The sequence below is a fragment of the Gossypium arboreum genome, chromosome 5, assembly GCF_025698485.1.
Source record: "Gossypium arboreum isolate Shixiya-1 chromosome 5, ASM2569848v2, whole genome shotgun sequence".
NCBI classification, from domain to species: Eukaryota; Viridiplantae; Streptophyta; class Magnoliopsida; order Malvales; family Malvaceae; genus Gossypium; species Gossypium arboreum.
Genome location: NC_069074.1, coordinates 79,022,857 through 79,045,016, shown reverse-complemented (window position 1 = coordinate 79,045,016; position 22,160 = coordinate 79,022,857). Strand labels below are relative to the sequence as shown.

The following is a 22,160-nucleotide window of genomic DNA, read 5'->3' as shown; positions in this document are numbered from 1 at the left end:
TATTTTAGTCACTTATGTTATTGTGTTGTAACATTTTAGTCACTGAGCATTAATTGCCAATAACGGTGTAACGGTAAGCTGACATAACACGTTAAATCATCATTTCAAACAAGAATTTTAGATTAAATTACATAATTGGTCCCTATATTTTTTTTGTTTTGAGCAATTTAAATTTTTTCTTTTATGTTCAAAAAGGCAACGAAAAAATATGAGGAGCAATTGTAAAATTTAACCTAAAACTTTTGTTTAAAATGATGATTTAACGTGCTATATCAGCTTCCAATTATACCTTAATGACAATCAGCTGCTTAATGGCTAAAATGTTACAACTATTTCAAACATAAGTGACTATTTTGATAGTTTATCCAAATCTGAAAATGTTTCGTAGTTTTTTCTTTTTCTTTAAAGAAGGTTTTTTTTTTTAAAGAAGTTTTTAAAGAAGTTCAACTTACATCAAATATCTTCTTTTATTTTGATATAAACGAACAGTAAAGCAAAGAAAAAAAAAGGCACAGCAATGGCAGATCCAGTTAAGAAGAACATGTTGAAAGAAGAAATCATTACTTACGCTTACCTCATTCTCTACATCGCTCTTTCCAGCGGTCAAATCTTCTTCAACAAGGTGGATTTTTTTTTCTCTCTTTTGGATCTCTCCTTTTTTTTTTTTTAATTAACTTAAATATGAGTTTGAGATAGTTTAGGTTTTAGACTTAACATTGGTCAAATGTTAGGATTTTCAATCGGCTACATCTAATTTTTTTTTAAAAAAATTATTCTATAGGGAATTTATCTTTTGCAGTTTTGGAATAGTTTTGATGTAAAAATTAGCGTTTTCTTGAGGTAATGCTTCGCATGTAATTTGTTAAAGACGTTGATATTGAACTTGTTAGAGAGTTTTTATAAAAGATGCTTCAAATGGAGTGTTTTAATTCTATTTAATGATTCACATGGATTCCCCAAATTGAAGTGTTAAGGCAGCTTATAATTAGTTCAGGGTCTATCTGGGTGATTGGTTTTGATAGTGGTCAATAACTTTGTGAACTGTTAACTTCTTATGCGTACTTGTTTTTCAGTTTCGGAGTTCAGAGTCTATGTTGTTCATGTCAAATGGAATGCTTTTTGTGTAAGTTCTAATATTTCGGGTATTGTTAGTTTGACTGTATTGTTCATGAAATTTTAGTGTTGCTTGTTATTTTTCTGCCATAAAATGGTTGGATATGTAAAGAACAAGAAACTCTTTTAACTTTTTCAGTAGTCTTCTTGCTTGCTTGAATTTCCATATACTACATTGGCAATATGCTAACAAGGTTTTTAGAATCTCATGTGGAAAGAATGATGTTACCCTTGTTACATTTGTCTGCAAACTTGTCCATTCAGGTGAATGGGCTAAAATTGCTATTGATTGTGCACTTGAGAGTTCAGTATCTGTGTTGTTAATGTCAGATACAATGTTTTCTCTGTAATTGACCATGTTGTCCATTAATTTTCAGTGCCGGTTGTTATTTTTCTTCTTTAGAATGATTGTTTGATATAGTGAAGAATGAGAAACTCTTGTGACTCTGATTCATATTACTAATATTAGCTTTTTATTTTCTTCCTTTTCTGTAAAAACTGCAGTGGGTTTTGTCATCAAAGGAAATCAATTTTCCGTATCCCCTTGGGTTGACTCTGCTTCACATGGTCTTCTCTTCTGTTTTATGTTTCTTACTCACTAAAGTCTTCAAGGTAGCCTCAACCCTATATGTTTATGTAAACTGGTTCCGAGTGATGATTTTTTAAATTTCTTTTGTTTGGAAGCCTTGATCATCCTTTTTCGATTTTTCCCATGTCAGATTTTGAAAGTTGAAGAAGGAATGACGTTAGAAATGTAAGTAATAGCAGACAACCTTATACATGATGCTTGAATTTATAAGTTCTGTTTTCTGTACAGTTAGCAGCTGATTTTTATGCTGGGTGATTCACTAGTGATTTTAATGGTGACTTAATATGAATAACCTTGGTGCTCTTCATTGGAAGTTGAAAGGTCACAGATGTGACCCCTGTAGGTTTTATTGATAAATGGACAAAAAGAAAAGGTTTCTCTAATGATATGCATGTATGAAACTTCATGCTGTGTCAGGTCGAGAAGCTTCTGAGTGCTTTATTGTGAACTTTTTCCAATTTGATTTTGATTGATAAAAGACCATAGTGAATGTTATGGTTCAGATTTTTTTTGGGTTAGAAATTCTAAGCTGAACAGACTTTTCAGTAGTTGCATTCAATTATCTGAACCCTCTCAAGTTGTTGCTTTTACATCAGAGATGAACACATTTTCCTGGAGCACAATGTTATAAGATTTCTTAGTTTTCGATTTAAAATTGCATTTTTGAGTATAAATGCATAATGCATAAGATTCTTGTGGCATGGGGAAAAAAGGGCAACTAGGGAACAGGAAAGAGAGTAGTGGGGAAGAACACTTTTACTAGAGAAAAGGAAAAAGACATATAGAAGGAAAAAAATCATGGAGAATGAAAGAACTTAGAGGGAAAGAGAAGAAAATATTAAATAGAGAGGGAAAAAAAGAGTTAATACTGGAGAAGAATAATAGAAAGAAATGTGCTGGTTGCTTTTTCTTTTTGTACTTAGGCAAGTCGTAAAGTGGAATGATGTAAGCAGTTATTGATGACTGCCTAAAAGTAATTGATAATAAATAATAGTTTTTGCTTTTGCTAGATTATTCAGTAACTTAGATGACCTAAAATACTTGAAACTGGAAATAAGAGTTGCAATCATGGTAGTCAGTATTGTACCGGTACCATATCAGCCAGTACATACCATTTCGGTCTTAAACTGGTACCGTGTAGTCTATGTTCAGTTCTGGTAAAAATTTTGGTATGTTTTGCCTGTTTAGGCCTGTTTTGGCCTGTACTGGTTGATGCAAAATTTTGATACTTTAAACCAACTTTTAAATTTTTTTATCTTAACCATTTTAATTTTCTATGATTACATTTAAAATTAATAGTTGTTGAATTAAGTAATTGAACCTAATTTATAAATTTGAAACTTATGGTTGTATATAAATATATTTATATGAATGTAATTGAAATATATTTGCATGTTTATATAATTTATTAAGAAATTAAAAATTAGACAATAAATATATATGTGAAAAATATTTAAATGTGTATATAATTTATCAAGAAACTAAAAATTAGACTATAAATATATATGAGAAATATTTAAAAACATTGATAAACTCAAAACGGTACACCGAAATATGCCAATACCAATATGTACCTGTAGCAAGACAAAAATGGTACACCAATAGTTACAGTACTAACTACCTTGGTTGTTATTGTTTTATGTTAACTTGATAAACTCCTACCCTTTATGTTCATCCTCTCTTGCCAGATTCTTAACAAGTTGATTATGGTCTTACTAGCCCTTTCCTTTTGGAGTAGTGAAGATATCAATATTATGGTCCTCAAATTTGAACTTGGAAAGGGATAGTTCTTTTTTGTTGGTGATTAGATGCCCTTCGACCTGCCATACCTTCCTCCTTCCTGAAATTTGTTCTCATTCTCCCACTCTCTACAATAACTGCATGGTGTAGTTGGTCTTATTTCCTCCATACTGGTTAAAGGTGACTCTTTAACTGCCTTGCTTAATGGTACTCTTACTAGAAAAGAAAGTTGCTTTTAACCTAGTTTGGTTGCCCCTTGTTGTTCCGGTATCATGTACTCTAGAAAATAGACAAATGTTTCCAGTAAGTTTTAAAATTTACAGAGAGAGGAGATAGAATAAATGGTTTAGTTAATTGATTTTATCGTTTCTGATGCATCTTGTTTCCTGCTCTGGTACTTGCCTCAATCTAAATATTTAGAACTCATGCTATTCACCTTATGCCAGTATCTCTATTTTTCTGCAAAAGACTAGTAATGAAAGACACCTGGTGCAGTTGATGTTCCGGTTGGTGCTGGTAATTGGGGCACCAAAATGTTAGTAGCGTATTCTAGTAAAGAATAAATTAGAAACTTAAGGTTCAAATACAAGCCAAGAGTCCAATTCAATTAGGATTAATTTAGAGCAACTCTTATCTGAAAGTTAGCAAGATGGAAGCAGAGTTGTGAAGTACTAAAAGTTAAAAATTGTGTGATGATAATTGAAGTCCCCTTACAATGCAGCTGATGTATCTCTTTGGTCATAACATATCTTTATAAGCTGTCTGATATAAATCCATTATCATACATCTTGTCTTCAATTGAGATAATGTGAAGAATAGTATTTCGTTCTTGTTGCTACTTCATCATTCTGTGTATATTCTTCTTTTATATAATGTACCCTTAAATTTGATGGAGTTAAACATGCTCAGATACACGACATCTGTGATCCCAATTGGTGCCATGTTTGCAATGACTCTTTGGCTGGGAAACACTGCCTACTTGCATATATCAGTGGCATTTGCACAAATGCTGAAGGCAATTAGTAAGTTATCAAAATTTTGAGCAAATTACACTTGAAACCCATGTACTTTTTATTGAATTTGTTTTCATCGCATGGGCCATAAAAATTTGTACTTAACACTGTCTGTTGTAGCATTTTGACTAATGGGATTATGCTGTTAAAAGATGGCATGCATTTTGACGTTTTCATCTGAATACACTTTTCAAACAAAAGAGCAACCCTTGCTTCAGTTTTGTTGGCCTTTTCCTTGATTTCTGCGGTGAAGCAAAATCACAAAGGACATATCGATAAGGTGTTCTGTTTTGATAATACTACTAATAAGGTTGCTTTTGCTATTCTATTCGAGTTGGGAATGGTGTGAAGGTGTGTCTATGAAAAATATCTTTTTCATTTTCTTTATATTTGTTTTGTGGAAAATAGTTTGGTCAATGGATACTGGTCAACAGAAAATAAGCTCATTTTTCTAGAAAATGACTTCCCATTTAAGTCATTTTTTTGGAAAGCAGTTATTTATGAGTAACTTGATTTTTATATAAAATTAACTCGAATAAAGTCAAATATTATTATATTAAGAATAAAAATTAAATTAAATTAAAATTTTAAAAATAATTAAAGAACATTAATCTAAAATATTATAATTTTCAAAATTATTAAATATACATATTTATATTTAATCATATAGTAAATTATTAATTTAATTTATTATTTTAATAAAATTATTTAATATTACAATTTTATTTTAATAATAGATTTTAACATTAATAATAATTTTAAATTTTAAGTAATATTCTTAATATTTTATTGAAAAAATTATATTAATATTTCAATAATAAATATATATTACAATTTATAAATATTTAGTAATAAATGTTTTATAGTATAAAATATGAATATTTTAATAATATAAATGTGTATTTGTTTAAATTTTGCTTAATTTCATTATCTCTTCCAGGTCTAATGTGCCACTATCTGCTCTCATACATGTATATATATATATATAATATGTAACTTCAAATTAAGTTTTAATTAGATATTGATTATTATTAAGTTTATATAATACGTTATTTTATTATAAAATAAATTTCAATTGTCAAAGAAAAATGCTATTATAATATTTTGTAACAAATACAATTTATGCTATGCTCGTTTACCAAAAACAAGTTTCAAAAAATATTTTAGGAAAATTTGCCAAACAATGGAAAATATTTTATGCAGAATCATCCAAACACCCAAAAATATCTACTTTTTTAAAAAATCAATCCAAGCTTTTTTAAGTTTTAGTGAAACAAACACAGCTTGAGTGGGACTTGTTGATAAATCAAACAGTGAGAACTGCACTAGGTTCAGAGAAACCTTTATAGCATGTTAAATGGACGTTAATTCTGGGGTAATCACAAGGAATCAACTGTAATTGTCTCTTTAATGAGTTTCAGATGGGTAAGTAATGCCTGTATAAACTTAGTTGGCTTCCAATGTTGTAAAATATTTTTTGATTTTGTGAAAGATGTTAGGCTGGTTATTAAAATCTTCGGTATTCAAATACCATGAATTAGGGTTAAGAATATATTAATAAGTACATTATGTATGTTACTATTATTTAGATGGTAGATATGACAGATTGTGACATCAGTTCTTTTCTGAATGAGTTTCCAGTGCCAGTAGCTGTTTTCATCCTTGGAGTAGCAGCAGGACTGGAGGTAATGAGCTGCAGGATGCTTTTAATAATGTCAGTGATAAGCTTTGGTGTTCTGGTGGCTTCTTATGGAGAAATAAATATTAGCTGGATTGGAGTTGTTTACCAAATGGGTGGTGTTGTCGGAGAATCTTTAAGACTTATATTCATGGAGATTCTGGTTAAGCGAAAGGGTCTCAAGTTAAACCCTATATCTATCATGTATTATGTTAGTCCTTGCAGGTATGTATTACATCAGTTTTCTAATTTACCTTGTATTCTACTGAAATATTTCCTTTCTTCTCTGTATAAATTTGATATCAGTTAGAATTAAAGGTTTGTGTTTCATTTGCAGTGCTCTTTGTCTGTTTATTCCTTGGATCTTTCTGGAGAAACCGAAAATGGATGCCCATGGGATGTGGAACCTTCACCCTGTTGTGTTAACGCTGAACTCTCTCTGCACCTTTGCACTCAACTTGTCAGTTTTCCTAGTGATCTCACACACTAGTGCTCTAACCATTCGCGTTGCTGGAGTCGTCAAGGATTGGGTGGTTGTTTTAGTATCGGCCCTTCTCTTTGCAGATACAAAGTTGACAGTCATAAATTTATTTGGCTATGGCATAGGTAAGTATCTTAAAGTAAATTCTCTTTTATATCTTCATCTCTTGTACGAGCATTTATCTATTACATCATTTCGAGGACATAACCATGGGCGGACAATCCATTCTCATTGTGGATGACAAGGATGTAGCTCAGTCATTCCCTTAAAAGTACCATAGCAGCGGATAAATGAATTATAGATATCTGAATTGGTTGATAGGAGCAATGGCTCCTTCAGGCTTGGTGGAGGATATCCATGGTTTTGCGGATTGGCCATGAATATTTATGCATTAGATATGCTAAACACTGCATCGCTTATCTTGCTCTTCAGCATATGCCTTGGTATTGCTGGACTTTGTTAAGGAGTATTTATACCTCGCTTATAGCAAAGTTCTGCATCGTGGTTTAACCTGTTAGTAGGTGTACTGTTAAGGAGTATTCTATTAGTGTTTTAGTGTCATGGTTTATACATGCATATATGCATACATATATACACACATATTGGGGGAGGGCATTTTGGTGTCAGTTCTTTCTTCAAATTTATTTTATCTGTTGGAATGAAACCCTAAACCTAACCCTAGACCCTCAAGTAATCTAAGTGGCCTTGTGTTGGTTGCAACAAGGATGCACATAAGTCACTACTGAACTAACTAATTCGAGATTAAGGCTTACCTTGAGATTCAGGTTGGCTATTAGAATTCTTACTAGATGATACTCTTCTCATTCTCCCCTCCCCCCCAGCTTGCGCTTGCGCACACACACACACTATATATATATATATATCTGTTGGTTTTAACTCACTAGGTTCTCCATATACTTTCTTTTAAGGCTAATTTATAATCTTAGAGCTTACCTTGCTTAGGATAAAAATCATTAATAATTAGATGTAAGATATTTCTCACATAGCTAATCACTTATTTGCCTAAACTAATGTTTATGCATGGTTGTTTCAAGGAAGTAACATGATACATTCATTTGAATATGAAAATTGCATGAAGTTTAGATGCAGTCCTAGGCTTCATTATCTTTGCATCTTGTGCTAGTTCTCATGCTTCGATATTGTTATAAATTTCGAGTAGTTTCTAGCTTTTGTTTCGGCATTTTTGGAGAAGCCATCTATTTCAGACATAAAATGTTTTGGTCTTTCTTGTTTCTTCAGTGAACTTTATCTTTTCTTTTTTTACTCTCTTTTGTGTAGCCATTGCTGGTGTGGCGGCATACAATAATCACAAGTTGAAGAGGGAAGCAATTCGCAATATCTCTGATGACTCCCAAGCTGCCCTGACCATACCGACGGCTACATCATCGAATCTGAACAGATAGTTATGTACAACTCTAATCTGTAAAGATGATGTTGAAAGTATAAATAATTGCACAAATCACAGCTACTTGGAACCGCCAGTTAATCTCGTTGCTCCTATTTATTTCGGCATGTCCATCACACACTGCAGGAAAAAAAAAAAAAACGTCTTAACTTGTTTTTCCATTGATTCTGCACAGATTATTCGGGGGGGGGTACATTGTTGTGCCACTATCGAGCTGCTGCGCCGGTTGTTATATTTGGAGAAAGTGACCTTCTGAGATAAGGTGAAGTAGAAAATCTGCAAAGAAATACTTGGACTGTTTTAAACTGTAGCGTTATGAGTTTTTGGTTTTGTTATGTCTTAACTGTACATTGCTGGGTGGGATTAGAGGTGTCCATTCTCAGGTTGGCTTTGTTTGCCCAAACTTGATTAGATTTTAAAGCTCGTTTTATTGTTTTAAATATATGAAAAGGTCATTTTAATAATAATATTATTATTATTATTATTTTATTTAAATAGTGATTCGGAAAGTTACCAAATCTTCCATTAGCATACTCGATTAAAATATAATCTACATAGAGATCATCATAATCATATATTTTAGATGAAAAAATTATCCAATTACAATATAATTACATGTTTTCCCATTTTTAATGCATTGATACGTGAATTTCATTTTTTTGAAAAAGAATAAAATAAAGGAGGCAAATAAATCTTTCTAATTATATTGAATTAAAATGAACTTGTATTTGTAGAATTAGATTATATAATAGTTGTTTTGTTTATAATTTTATAATAAAATTGTGAAGGCTGATTACAGAAACCTACAAACTACAACTTTGTTTTACTTCATAAATAAAATTTTGTTCCTTAATCAAATATAGGTGCAAGCCCTACAGATTAAAAGCCCAAGAGAAACAGAAGAATGGACCCTTACCCAAAATCGCAGATCAAGAGATTCAAGACTTCACAAGGGGAAACTGAAAAAGGAGAAATAAAAATAAAATAGAAATTGAAGCAACGAACCCTCGCGAGAAATTTCTTCATTCTTTCAGAGGTTCCTAAACGGGGAAAAGGGGAAATTTTGATTTTGAGAGCAAATTTTCCCGGAAAAATTGAAGGAGATGCGATTCTGGCGGTGTGGATGGCCGTCCGATGAGAGATCGGCGAAGGAGGATCATCACTGTTGATGGGATTTGTCGAGTTACAAATGACTTGGCAGCCGAGTCTACTCAGTGAAAAACGAAAGAAAGGCCCTCCTTTAGGCTTAAGAAACCTCGGCAACTCGTGTTACCTCAACAGCGTTCTTCAGTGTCTCACCTACACTCCACCGCTCGCCAATTTCTGCCTCCGCTCCCAACACTCCTCCTCCTGCGACGCCTCCGCCTCCAAAAAGCCCCGCGACTGCCCTTTCTGTATCCTTGAAGCCTGGATTACACGCTCCTTAACCCTCGATCTCACCCTTGACGCGCCTTCCAAGATCCAAAGCTGTATCAAAATATTCGCCGAGCACTTCCGCTTCGGCCGACAAGAGGATGCCCACGAGTTCTTGAGGTACGTCATCGATGCTTGCCATAATACCTGTCTTCGTTTGAAGAAATTGCGGCGACAGGGAAGTGAAGGAGGAGGAGAAGCAGTGAACGGCAATACCGTAGTTAAGGAGATCTTTGGGGGTGCTTTGCAAAGTCAGGTTAAGTGTTTGGGGTGTGGTGCGGAGTCAAATAAAGTTGATGAGATTATGGATATTAGTCTTGATATTTTGAATAGTGGTTCACTTAAAGAAGCTATGCATAAGTTTTTTCAGCCTGAGGTTTTGGATGGAAATAATAAGTACAAGTGTGACAAGTAAGTTCATATCTTTTAATGTCGTTTGTTGGTAGCTTTTGTTTCAGCTTTTACTTTGGTGATAGTAAACAAAGAAAAACTTAAACATGAGTAATATAGTGTTACCCCAATTCATCCTATGGGGTTGTTTTACCATGAATTGCGAATTGGATCAGACGATCTGAATCTCCATTCGTATGTGATAAAAAATGTGAACATTGGCGTTCCCAATCTATAAAAGAACCTAACTGTGGTATTAACTTTCAAGATGAAAGAACAGTCAACGAGAGAAGAACCACGTGACAGTACCTGTGGTTTTAACTTTCAATACTATATTTTTTGGGGATTTTGTATATAGAAAAATCTTTTGAGCTTTTTTTGTCATATAAAAAGTTTACTGTATTTAGTTTTAATTATTATTATTATTTCTGATCTTTAAAATTTTATATAGTTTATATTTTTTTAAAGGTTATCTGATTTGTTTGATATATGGAAATTAATTTTATATATTAGTAGTTTATATTAGTTTAATTAAGGTGAACTATATATATGATCCAAAAACGTTTTACGTTCCAATTAATCATATTTTGTACTTATTAAGTGAACCGAAGAAAGACTACCCCTATTGAATTACTTTCCATGTAAGTAACGATTTGTGTTCCTGTTCCTGTTCCTGTTCCTGTTCCTCTTCCTCACACCGGACTGATCCGTGTTCTAGGTAACAGTGTGTTAGAATTGGTCTTTTTTTTAAACTTTATATCGACTCTTTAGGAAGAAAAAACAAATAGCAAAATGCAAGAGAAAAAAAATACTGAATTGAGCCTAATAAAGCACTTTGGCTTTTGTTTTGTTAATTTATTTTGTTTTTGAATGAGAAACTTATGGTTGTTTAGTTGTAAGAAATTGGTGGCAGCAAGGAAGCAGCTGTCCATACGTCAAGCGCCAAATATCCTTGTTATTCAACTGAAGGTAGGTTATGGAATTTCTTTAGAGTTTTTATCTTTACTTTTATCGGTTTTGGAGTAAACAAATGACTGTTAGATTGTGTTGGCAGAGATTTGAGGGAATACTTGGTGCGAAGATTGATAGGCTCATTACGTTTGAAGAAGTTTTGGTTCTTTCAAGCTTTATGTCCAAAGCAAGCCAGGTTTGTTAAGTTTGTTAATTTAGCATATAAGTTTGTGTGATTGGTAGGAGTTACAGTTACAGTTACAGTTACGGCATTCTATGAATTCTAGATTCTAAGTTTAATTTAAGAGTTACAAGTTAAATAAAAATATTCTCAATTAGATGATATAAATGAATTCAGTAAGGTGATATAAATGAATTCCTAGGAAATAATGTACATCAATGGACAAATTTATAGCTTGCTGCTGTGAGAGTTCTGTAGATGTGATATTAGCATTAATTTTTTGAGCTTTTATTTTGCTTGTGTAGACTAGCTATAAGCCTTGTATTTGTTTTACTAAATGATATGGGAAAATTGTAGTATCTTAATGTGTTTACTAGCAAAGCTTATATTTTGGCACTTTTAGGATTATAATGTGCTTGAGTATCCGAATTACCTGTTGTAGATAACTGGGTATGTTTTTGGGTTAGTACTTCTTTTTGGTCTATTAAATAAATAATACATATGCTTCAGTCATGTCATTGGTTGGTTAGCAATGTTGAGCTAGTCTGGCACCATTACATTAGAGGAAGGAGAGTGAATGCTAGCGAATGACAAGGGTTTGAAGTGATTTCTGCATGGCCCTGCCAATAGAATATAGTACACTCTAAAGTATTTTCTTGGTTATCCTGTACAAAGTAATCTCTTCTACTGGTTATATGCCATATATTCTATATAATATTTTTATTTTTATTTTGTAATTCTGTTGGTATTTTTCTATTCAGGATCCACAGCCAGTGTATAACCTATTTGGTACTATTGTGCACTCAGGGTACTCACCAGAATCTGGGCATTACTATGCATATATTAAGGTGCTTACGTTCCCCTGTTTCTTCCTTTTTTTTTTATATGTATGCTTCAACACAGCAATGTTGATTAGTTGCTGACATTAGTTCGGTATTTTAAAGGATGCAATGGGCAGGTGGTATTGCTGCAATGACTCCTTTGTCTCACTTTCAAACCTGCAGGAGGTCTTGTCTGAGAAGGTTTATATTCTTTTCTTCTCTCGTACTAACCAGAGGCCAGGGTCTTTCGGTACCACAGTTTCTTCCAATGGAGCTAAACCACGTGATTCTAATGGAAGTGAGGCTCCCAAAATATTGAAAGCGGTTCAATTGAAACCAGTCCAAACAAAACTTTGTGTTGAACAATCTTCACAGAAGGATAAGGTTGGAAAACCATCTTCTAACTCACGTGTGAAATTCAGTATTTCTGAAAAGTCTGGTCTCAGAAAGCTTTCTGTTACGAGTAACGGAAAAGTTGGCTTACATAAGACTCAGAACATTGCCGTGAATGGAGTTTCAATGGATTCAATTCAAACGAAGAAGAATGAGAGAGACACTTCATCATTGATGAACAGGAATGGTACAGACAAAACTAGAAAAGTTGATGCTGTTGTTAGTGGAAATGGCCCACAAGTTGCGTTGTCAAATGGAAATAAATTAGATTCTTTTGTAGTTAATGGTACCAGGAGCATGGCAGTCGGAGAGCAGATTGATACTGCTCTTAATGATGCCTGTGATAACTCAGGGCAAAAGAAAAATTCAGAATGTTCTTTTGCTATTTCAGGGCCAAAGAGGAAAATAGAAGATTCCTATGATTTTTCAGGGGCAAAGCGAAAACCAGAAGATTCTTGTGATGTCTCAGGGGCAAAGAGAAAATATGGAGATTCCTCTAATTCCTCAGGACCAAAGAGAAAATCTGAAGATTCCTGTAATTTATCAGGGCCAAAGAGAAAATCAGAGGACTCTTCCGATAACTCAGTTCCAACAACAAAATTAAAAGACTCTTTTAACTCAGGGGGCAATGGAAAATTTAGAGACTCCTGTGATGTCTCAGGGCTAAAGAAAACAGAAAACTCTGGTGATTTCTCCATGCCAGTGGGAAAATCCTGTATATTGCTTTCCCAGGATGATCAATCTCGTGCAAAAGTTGAAAATATGAAGGAAATGTAAGTTACATTTTGTCTCAACTGCTTTAGGGATGCCTTCTATGTTATAATAAATTCTGATTTCTCTAGATGCTACACATTAGTTGTTTGTGACTTAAGAGGTTCTCTTTCTTTTAATATCTTTGTTTTTCTTGTGAATTTTCATGCCTGAAATTTCTTAGAATTGTGAGTTCAATTATTTTGAACTAGGGTGTTCTGCTTTACGACATTTGGCAATAGTTATCCAGGTTTAGAAAATTGGTTCTGTCCTTGGCTCAATACATCTAGTTGTGTATGAGTTTTTTACTGTTCACCTATTCGTGGGCTGCATTTAACTTGTCACAAGTTGCTTTTTTAGTCATTTTAATTAAATTTATTATTTTCATATGTTTCAATCTGGTGCAAAATTTACCAGGCTGAAAAACAAAGCTTCTTCAGTTTTGCGATCATCTGGCTGGTACGTTGATGTTTACAATTTCATGTATTCGAGGAAGCAGTCATATGCACTGGAGACTGGAAGCACTCTGAGTGACAATGATTTGGAGTAAGCCTTTCTTATACCATTAAGTAGCGTGTCTATATGTCTGCAATTTAATTCTATGTACACTTCAAGCATGCATGACTTTCTTTAGGAATTTATGCGCTTTGATATAGCTAGTTTTTGATGCATTTGAGTTGCTATAGATTTCCATCAATTGTCTAAATTTTTTGTAGGTTTCACAAACATTTGCAGGATGATCATACCTACAAAGACTTTTTTTTAAACAACCTAGGGCCAATTTGGCTTTAAATTGGGTTGTAAATTCCCGTTTTGGAATCCAAATATAATGCTTGATTTGATTGGATTCTGCACAAACAAACTTTTGACTCAAGAAATTGATTTCTACCTGTCTTACAAGCTACAATATTTCTTTTTCATCACAACGCCTACCTGGACCTTTTTCAAATTAACAATTGCACACTGACTATAGTTAGGTCTGTACCAAGTTTTTTTATTACACATTGATTACTTTTTATTAACTACTAGCCAGGAGAGGGGGTAAGGAACCCAATCAGATCGCTGATGACGTGCGTTACTCTTTTTTTTTCTTTTTGTGAGAGGTACTATTTTACTAGATCTGATAGTATGGGTTTGTACATTTATATCCTGTTCTCTTAAATGAGGGTTTCCATTTGTACGTCCCTTTTATTTGCCTTTTCCTTTGGGTGCTGTTCTCTCCCTTTTTTTTCTTTTTGTAGTACTCATCCAATGCATCTGATCCATGAAAATATATAACCCCCAAGAATCCTCCAAATACATGAAAATACACATCTGGCTGTAGTCTTGTTAGACATATACCTGTATATCTGACACTCACACCTGAGTTGAGTAACATAGCTTCGAAGTGCATCTTCATCTATTTTCCTATTAAATATCCTCCATGTTCAACGCCCATGTCCGATGCATATCCCAACATGGATGGAAAAGACTCTCTAAGATCCTTCCAAATACAAAAGAATGAACACATACTTGTATCCAGCAAATACATAAGTCTGAGTAACATAGCTCTATTGCTATTATTTTGTTTCATAAATAGGACATCGGTTCATCATACCTAAACCACTTTTATGCAGGAAGAAGCTGATTGCAGATGCGAAGCCAACCTTTATTCCACAAATTCCTGAGTCACTGAAAGAGGAATTAATTAAACGTCTCCAGTCTTTCAGCCAAACGAAACAAGAATCTCCGGATCCTTGATCGGCATCGCTGGTATTGAAACAATTAACTTCTCAATTTGCCGTTCCGAATTTTGGTAATTATGGAGACAAACTTCTTGCCTAACGACTTCCGTTCTTGCCGATGCTTTTCACAGTCCTGTTGCGCGAAAACCTGGTGTATAATCTGTACTAGTAATCAGTATTGTAGCGAAAGACCATTATCAGGCGAATGTCAGTCCTCTCTAGCAACTTCCAGCAATATTACCGGAAATTTGCCTGTCGTGTTTCTCGATGCCCTATGAATGATTTTGCAATGAAGCGCGGAGTTCAGATATTGTTGAGAGATTCGATCTTTGAGGGTTCGAAGTAATTTTTTTTTTTTAAATTTTCCGGCAAAGAAGTAAGGATCTTAATTCATTTTGTAAGATATGCATTTTTGGATGAAGTGATTTAGCATAAAAATCCTCATTTTTTGTTTCTTATTATGGATGCATAACAATGCTGTTTCTCCCATAAAAAACCCGGTGTAATGAGTTAAAATCCTCTGATTATTGATGTTTCCTTCTTTCACATGACCTGCTTTTTTACCTGTTCAAGCCGGATGCATGGTTTTGAATTTTATTTTATTAATAAAATGATATTTTCTGAATTCAATTATTTATTATTAATTTTAAATATTAAAAATTACAATAATTAATCAAAATAGATTAAAATATATTATTTCAAGAATTAAATCGAATACAGTGGATTAAATTAATTCAAATTATTTTAAATAGTAATAAACACAATAAATATTTAACAAAGTGTGCTTTGAGTCAGAAACAAAAATAGAATGTTATAAATCTTATAATATCTTTTTTTATTTTATTTTATCAAATCTATACTTCCTCGATTTATATTATGTTTAGCTTAATGTTGTCCACCATTAATAATTTTGATTGCTTAAAAGGAAAGTTAATTGCACCATATTCTTAAATTATCAATGTAAGGTTATTCTTTTACTAGAATTATTTTTACAATCAAATGTCACATTCTAATTATTTTCGTCTAAGTACACTTGTAATTTTTCAAACATATTGGTTAATATAATTATTCACATTCTAATTATTTTCGTCTAAGTACACTTGTAATTTTTTCGAACATATTGGTTAATATAATTATTCATGAATTATATTAATATTTTGTATATCTTCCTCGTATTTTGCATGCAAAACAAAATAGAAGCAAATGTTGCTCACAAATTGTCCAATGTTTAAACTAATACTAAGCGATATTACGTGGTCGAGTCGTAATACAGAAATACAACTTGCATTTGTAGATAAACCTAAACATGTCTTTAGTCTAATCGAAAATGAGCAAACCGATTGAAAGACTAATATACCGTTTCTCAAGATGATTCTTAGAAGATAGAGACACAGATGTGACTGACTGGATGGACAGTATATCGAACTGGACCTAAGAAGAATAGATCCTAATTTCATTTATGGATTTATTCACTTGTGATGTTCATAATGTGACATACTTAAACCCTGAGCGGATGATGGACTATGTATGCATGACTCGTACACTTTGATGTAAGTAAAAACCTGAGTTCGAATAGATAAGGAACCGAAAGCTGGTGCGTTGGGTGGGCAACTTTTGCAGTATGTAGCGTCATTCACAACAGTGGAATTCATAGCTCGATACATGGGTAAATGATATCCTCTCATTAGCATTACATGATTGATGAAAAGTAAATATGGCCATGGGTCCTTCGTCTTTGTGATGAATGACTTGGTTACATGAAGGAAGATGTAATGATTACCATTAGGAGAGCGGATATTATCTCAAAGAGATTAAGGACATCCTGAGAGGGTAACACACTTATGAAAAAGTTATTGGATAAGCATTGAGTAGATGCTTTTATAATGGTATACTGTTAGGGAGAGCTCAGTCATGATACTATAGTAGAATGACTTTGTGACTAAATGATTTTATAATTAATAGGCGAAAACCAAAACTTAATTATAAATCATTTCAGCCTTAATTGAATATGTTCAATCGGTCCCTCAGTTAGCTCGTTGAAACTAGAAATGAATTCCGTGTTTGAATAAAAATGAAATGAAATAGAGAAATGGAAAACATTTAAAATGATTTTGATTTTATTCAAAATGGAGAAATGGAATCATTTAGAAATAAATGTGGTTTTCTCAAAATGGGAATGGAAATGGAAATGAAAATGAACATGAAAATGAGAAAGAATTCAGTTACAAATGTAGATGAATTAGTTAAAAATGATTGGGATAATGAGTTTATATTTTTGAGCTATTTTAAATCCCAAAAATGAAAATAAACCATTCGATCATCCAACACCATTTTAGTTAAGTGAAAACCGTAACACCATTGAAATGGAAGGGGGAAGCTTTAGTGAAGGCATATATTCATGCATGGTATGTTTTTGAGTTTCATTTTTAGTAATTTTTATGTTTTTGAGTTCGTATTAGCTTAATCTAGCTAGCCCAAAGGCCAATTTGTAAAACTGTTAAATTTTTAGGGACTTTCCATGAATGAGTTACATGTTTTTGTGAATTTGGTTGATATAATATTAAGTTTGATTGAGGAATAAGCTTATTTTGTTAAGATATTTTTAGTGATTTTGAGTATTAGGGATTAATTTGTTAAAAGACAAATTCATAGGTAATAATGTGAAATTTTGATAAATATAGGTTGTTAGGAAACCCTATGAAAATCGACTAGCATGAAATTTTATTAATTGTGGCTATATTGTAAGTTTCGAATTTAGGAAATAATTTGCAGAAAAGTTAAAATGTTAGGGGTAAATTCATAATTTTATATTAAAATGGGTTATAAGTTAGAATCTATGAAGTTAAGCTATTTGAATTATTTAATTGAGTTAAATTACTATTTAAATCAAGAAACGAATCAACCAGACTTAAATTGAGGAAAAGCTAAAGTGTCGAATTAGTTGTTGGCTTCGTTTTACAAATCGTTTTTATCGACGTAAGTTCGTATATCATTTTAAAGTATTACATTTAAATTTATAATGTAAATTGATATCTTTACATATGTATCAATGAATTGGTATGTGGAATAGTCTTGACTGAGAAAAGGAAAAGACCATGATTGAAATACATCATGGTATTATACTCGATAAGGAAAAAGACCATGGTTGAAAGATACCATGGCATTACATTCGATATTACCGAATCAATGAAAAGGTTGAAAAGGATGTTATCCAAAAATGATATAAAATGAAAATATTGAAAAGGATGCTATCCAAAAAGGATAACAAATGAAAAGGATGTTGTAACACCCTGATTTATTTAACTTTGTTTTTATGAATTCTGTCATAAATAAGTATCTGTTTTAGTGGTTAAGTGATGTAGGTGTGTGTTTGAGGTTTAGGGTTCAAGTCTCACATTTGGAAATTTTGTTATTTTTGTTGTTAGCCTTGTCTCTAATGGTTGGGCTGATATTATATTTTCGGTCAACTTATGTTAGAATGAATCTGCTGGTTTAAGTGGTAAGGTGTTAGCTTTCCTTAAGATCTTGTGTTTAAATCCTCGTGTGAGCAAAGAATGTTAATTTTTGCTTCGGTGAGTGTGTTCCGGTTATGTAATAAAAGTTTGGTGGAATTAGAACTCTATGGTAGTGGATGAGTGATAGTGGGTCGGTTTTGGTGGGATTTGTTAGTTAATGGGATAGTGGAAGTTGGGATATTATTGATTTAATTATTTTAATTTTAATTTTATTATTTTTCCCAGAAAAAATCCCAATTCTTTTGTTTCACGTTTCATTCCTTCTCTTTTTCCCTTTTCCTTATTTTTCTTTTGGTGCCTTACCATTCCTGCAATCGTTTTGGTTTTTGCTTTGTTTTGCTCTCAAACGTTTTCTTCTCTCTTGGCGGTCTGTCTATCTGAGTAACCAGTGGTAAGATTTCTTTAGATTTTTGTAATATGAATTTGTTCTTTGGGTGTGATTCAGGTGAACTCTCGTGTAGGTGTTAATCAAGAGGGCCAGAACTCATTTTTTGTCGTATAGTGTGTTTGGATTGTGGTATTTGTCTCGGTAAGTGATTGAGCTTATGATTGGTTAATACTTTCGAGTATGTCAATTGCGGTTTTGGTAATTTGGTGTTCTGATACTAGAATTGATTGTTTGAATGGTGTTTCTAGGTTTCAGAGGTCTCGTGGGTGTATTCGTGTCGAAAACGAATCAGGTGTGTAATGAAAACGCGAGAAAATGACAATCAGTGAAACTTGGAAATTAGGCTTGTCGACGCCACACGATCGTGTGCCTGGTCTTGTGGTAGGCCCTATGCTACACACGGGCGTGTGGGTCGTGTGGGCCACACGGGCAAGGCCATTTTGGATGTGTGGGCCCACACGGGCATGTGGGCTTAAATTTCATAATTTTTTTCCTAGAGTTGTACACATCGTTCTGATTGACCGTGGGCTTTCCATAGGGTTGGTATGTGTGGTATAAGCCTTAAAGTATGAAATTTGCTACTCTGTTATATTAAAATTGACAAAAATAACATTTATATGAGTATTATGAAATACAATATTCATGATCTGTTCTATTATGTATAAGCATGTGTAATATCTGTCATATGAGCATGCGTGAAATATTAATTCTGATATTTGTTATTACTATTTGTAATTGGTTATGGAACAAGATATATTTTATATGGAGGAAGTATTCTGTATGAGGCCATATCTAACCAATATACTGGCAGCACTGCTGCGATTATTCTGAAAAGTGTTGTATGGACACTATGTGGTGTGTAGGGCCGAGTGGGTGTTTTATACCCCACGTGGTGTGTTGGGATAGTAGGAGCTGGTGTTTAGAGGATGGGGGTGGGACTATGCATATCTGTATTTGTATGCTTCTGTTATAAATATGATTCTGTAAAAGATTTATGTTTGTATCTGTTCTGTCATGCGATTGAATCTGAATTTGTGTTTCTATTGAGTTACACACTGAGTTTTAAAACTCACCATCTGTTTGTCTGTTACTTTCAGGTGATCCTCAGACTTAGGCAGGTCGGTGTGTCGGGAGCTCGGGTATGCCACAATTGCGTAAAACATTTTTTACATAATTTGCTTAATTAAGATTTTGGATATGAGAGTTTTGTAATTTTGGGACTTTCTGGACATTTGGGTTTTTACTTTGAGTTGGATTTTAATTTGGGATATCTTGCGATTACGTTTGATAAAATGATTTTCGAAAACAACTGTTTTTTTGCAATAAACTATTTTAGAGGAAATAACTCAGTTTTTCAAAATACAACAATTTAAGTACTTCTGCTGCAAAATATTTGATTTACTTGAAAATGTAAACAATTGATGGTTTTAACCGATAAGCATAACATGTTTTTTTAAAAATAAGTGGACTCTCTTTTAGTAGAAAAAATGTATGATGTTTTCAATATGATAAGGTTGGATTTATAATTCTTCTTTGTAACTTTCCAGATTTGGCCATAATGTTTAGGCCGGGTTTGGGGTGTTATATTTAGTGGTATTAGAGCTTTTACAGTGTACAACTTCGATGTCCATCGCTCCTTACCGTATAGGACCGAAGGAGCTTATGAAGCTAAAGGCTCAGCTTCAGGAGCTCTTGGATCGTGGATTCATCCGTCCTAGTGTGTCTCCGTGAGGGGCACCAATTTTGTTTGTAAGGAAAAAGGATGGTACCATGAGAATGTGCATTGACTACCGATAATTGAATAAGTTAACGTGAAGAATAAGTACCCACTTCCGAGGATCGATGACCTATTCGATCAGTTTCGTGGGGCTTTAGTATTTTCCAAGATAGATCCCCGTTCTGGGTATCATCAACTTTAGGTTAAAGAAGTTGATGTTTATAAGACAACTTTTAGGACTCGTTATGTGCATTATGAGTTCTTAGTCATGCCCTTTGGTTTGACAAATGTTCCGGCGACATTCGTGATCTGATAAACTAGGTTTTCCAACCATATTTGGATTAGTTCTTCGTAGTTTTCATCGATGACATCCTAGTATACTCTAAGACCGAATATGACCATGATGAGAATCTTAGCGTAGTTATTTAGATACTTCGGGAGAAACAACTTTATTCTAGGTTGAGCAAGTGTGAATTCTGGTTGAGAGAAGTAGCGTTTCTGAGGAATGTGGTTTCTATTGAGGGGATTCGAGTTGATCCTAGAAATATTGAGGCTGTACTTGATTGGAAATAGCCTAAGAATATTTCTGAGATCCACAGTTTTCTCGGTCTTGTGGGCTGCTACTGTAGGTTTTTCAAGGGGTTCTCATTAATTGCAGCTCCTCTGACTAAGCTTTTGCATAAGAACGCTCCTTTTGTTTGGACTGATGAACAACAATCGAGCTTTAAGAAGCTCAAAATTGTTTTGACTCAAGCTTCTGTTCTAATACAACCTGAATTTGGTAAGGAGTTCATGGTTTATAGTGATGTGTCACATGTCGGTTTGGGATGTGTTCTAATGCAAGATGGTAAGGTTGTAGCTTATGTGTCCCAACAACTTAAGTCACATGAGGGGAATTATCTGTCGCATGATCTCAAGTTAGCTGCCGTGGTTTTTTCCTTAAAGATTTGGAGACATTATCTGTATGGTGAAAGGTGTATCATCTACACCGATCACAAGAGCTTTAAGTACCTTATTACTCAAAAGGAGTTGAACCTTAAGCAGCGTAGATGGATTGAACTGCTCAAGGATTACGATTGCACTATAGAGTATCATCTTGTAAGACAAATATGGTGGCCAATGCTTTTAGTTGTAGAGCAATGTCTGATTTGAGGGCGATGTTTTCTCGCCTAAGTCTATTTGATGATGGGAGTCTGCTAGCTGAGTTGCAAGTTAAGCTGACTTGGATTGATCAGATTTGGGATAAATAGTTAAGGGATGAATCTTTGGTTCTGCATTTCCATCAAGTAGATGATGGTAGTATGTCTGATTTTGGGCTGAATGGTGATGGGGTTCTGTGTTTTCGAGGACGGGTTTGTGTACTAAATGACTCTGATTTGAGACAGTTGATTCTGAGGGAAGCGTATAGTAACCCATATGCTATGCATCTCGGTGGAAATAAAATGTGTCTTCGTGAACTGTATTGGTGGCTAGGTTTGAAATTAGAGGTAACAAATTTTGTTTCTTGTTGGCTGATGTACCAGCAAGTTAAGCCTGAGCGTCATTTGCTTTCAGGTTTGCTCCAACTTGTTAAGATTCCCTTATGGAAATAGGAACACATAAATATGGACTTCATTAGTAGCTTGCCCTTAACACCTACTAAGAAGGATTCTGTATGGGTCATTGTGGATCGGTTGTCCAAGTCTGCTAATTTCATTCCTATTCAGACAGATTATTCTCTTCAGAAGTTGGCCAAGCTATACATTTCTGAGATCATAAGACTTCATGGGGTTCCAGTTTCATTAATTTTAGATAGGGATCCTTACTTCACTTCTCGATTTTGGAGGAAGCTTCATGAGGCTTTGGGTTTGAGGTTGGATATCAGTACAGCGTTCTAT

The 22,160-nt window shown here is 33.6% G+C and overlaps 2 protein-coding genes across 6 annotated transcripts in view; both read left to right on the top strand.

Annotated features, from left to right (window-relative positions):
• Positions 1-311: 311 nt before the first annotated feature.
• LOC108453865 (probable sugar phosphate/phosphate translocator At3g14410) lies at positions 312-8,535 on the top strand. Of its 3 annotated transcripts, none has more exons than XM_017752215.2 (8): positions 312-622; positions 1,618-1,725; positions 1,833-1,867; positions 4,352-4,464; positions 6,097-6,358; positions 6,471-6,739; positions 7,914-8,037; positions 8,216-8,535. In XM_017752215.2, coding segments are annotated over exons 1-8 (1,017 nt in total). In that variant the 5' UTR covers positions 312-517; the 3' UTR covers positions 8,217-8,535. The 3 variants fall into 3 exon arrangements, 2 of the variants coding, with proteins under 2 accessions (XP_017607704.1, XP_017607703.1); XR_001866652.2 differs by having other exon boundaries at positions 315-622; positions 7,914-8,116; XM_017752214.2 differs by lacking the exon at positions 8,216-8,535 and having other exon boundaries at positions 315-622; positions 7,914-8,121.
• A 362-nt stretch (positions 8,536-8,897) lies between these two features.
• The window catches only part of LOC108453280 (ubiquitin carboxyl-terminal hydrolase 25-like), a 51,684-nt gene continuing 38,421 nt past the window's right edge, over positions 8,898-22,160 (top strand). Inside the window, exons 1-8 of one of the 3 annotated variants that reach the window (XM_017751291.2) lie at positions 8,898-9,864; positions 10,737-10,812; positions 10,898-10,990; positions 11,737-11,823; positions 11,920-12,962; positions 13,357-13,485; positions 14,556-14,691; positions 14,795-15,293. In XM_017751291.2, coding sequence (XP_017606780.1) covers positions 9,209-9,864; positions 10,737-10,812; positions 10,898-10,990; positions 11,737-11,823; positions 11,920-12,962; positions 13,357-13,485; positions 14,556-14,679 — 2,208 coding nt within the window. In that variant the 5' untranslated portion in view covers positions 8,898-9,208 and the 3' untranslated portion in view covers positions 14,680-14,691; positions 14,795-15,293. Of the gene's footprint in view, positions 9,865-10,736; positions 10,813-10,897; positions 10,991-11,736; positions 11,824-11,919; positions 12,963-13,356; positions 13,486-14,555; positions 14,692-14,794; positions 15,294-22,160 lie in introns of those variants that run through there. The other 2 variants (XM_017751294.2, XM_053028013.1) reach the window with 2 other exon arrangements.

Bases quoted from the DNA above. Each gene is read 5' to 3' on its own strand.
- LOC108453865 (XM_017752215.2), top strand. From the start codon at position 518: ATGGCAGATCCAGTTAAGAAGAACATGTTGAAAGAAGAAATCATTACT. The intron at 1,726-1,832 runs GTAGCCTCAACC...TTCCCATGTCAG, and splicing joins TACTCACTAAAGTCTTCAAG to ATTTTGAAAGTTGAAGAAGG. The intron at 6,740-7,913 runs GTAAGTATCTTA...TCTTTTGTGTAG, and splicing joins TTTATTTGGCTATGGCATAG to CCATTGCTGGTGTGGCGGCA.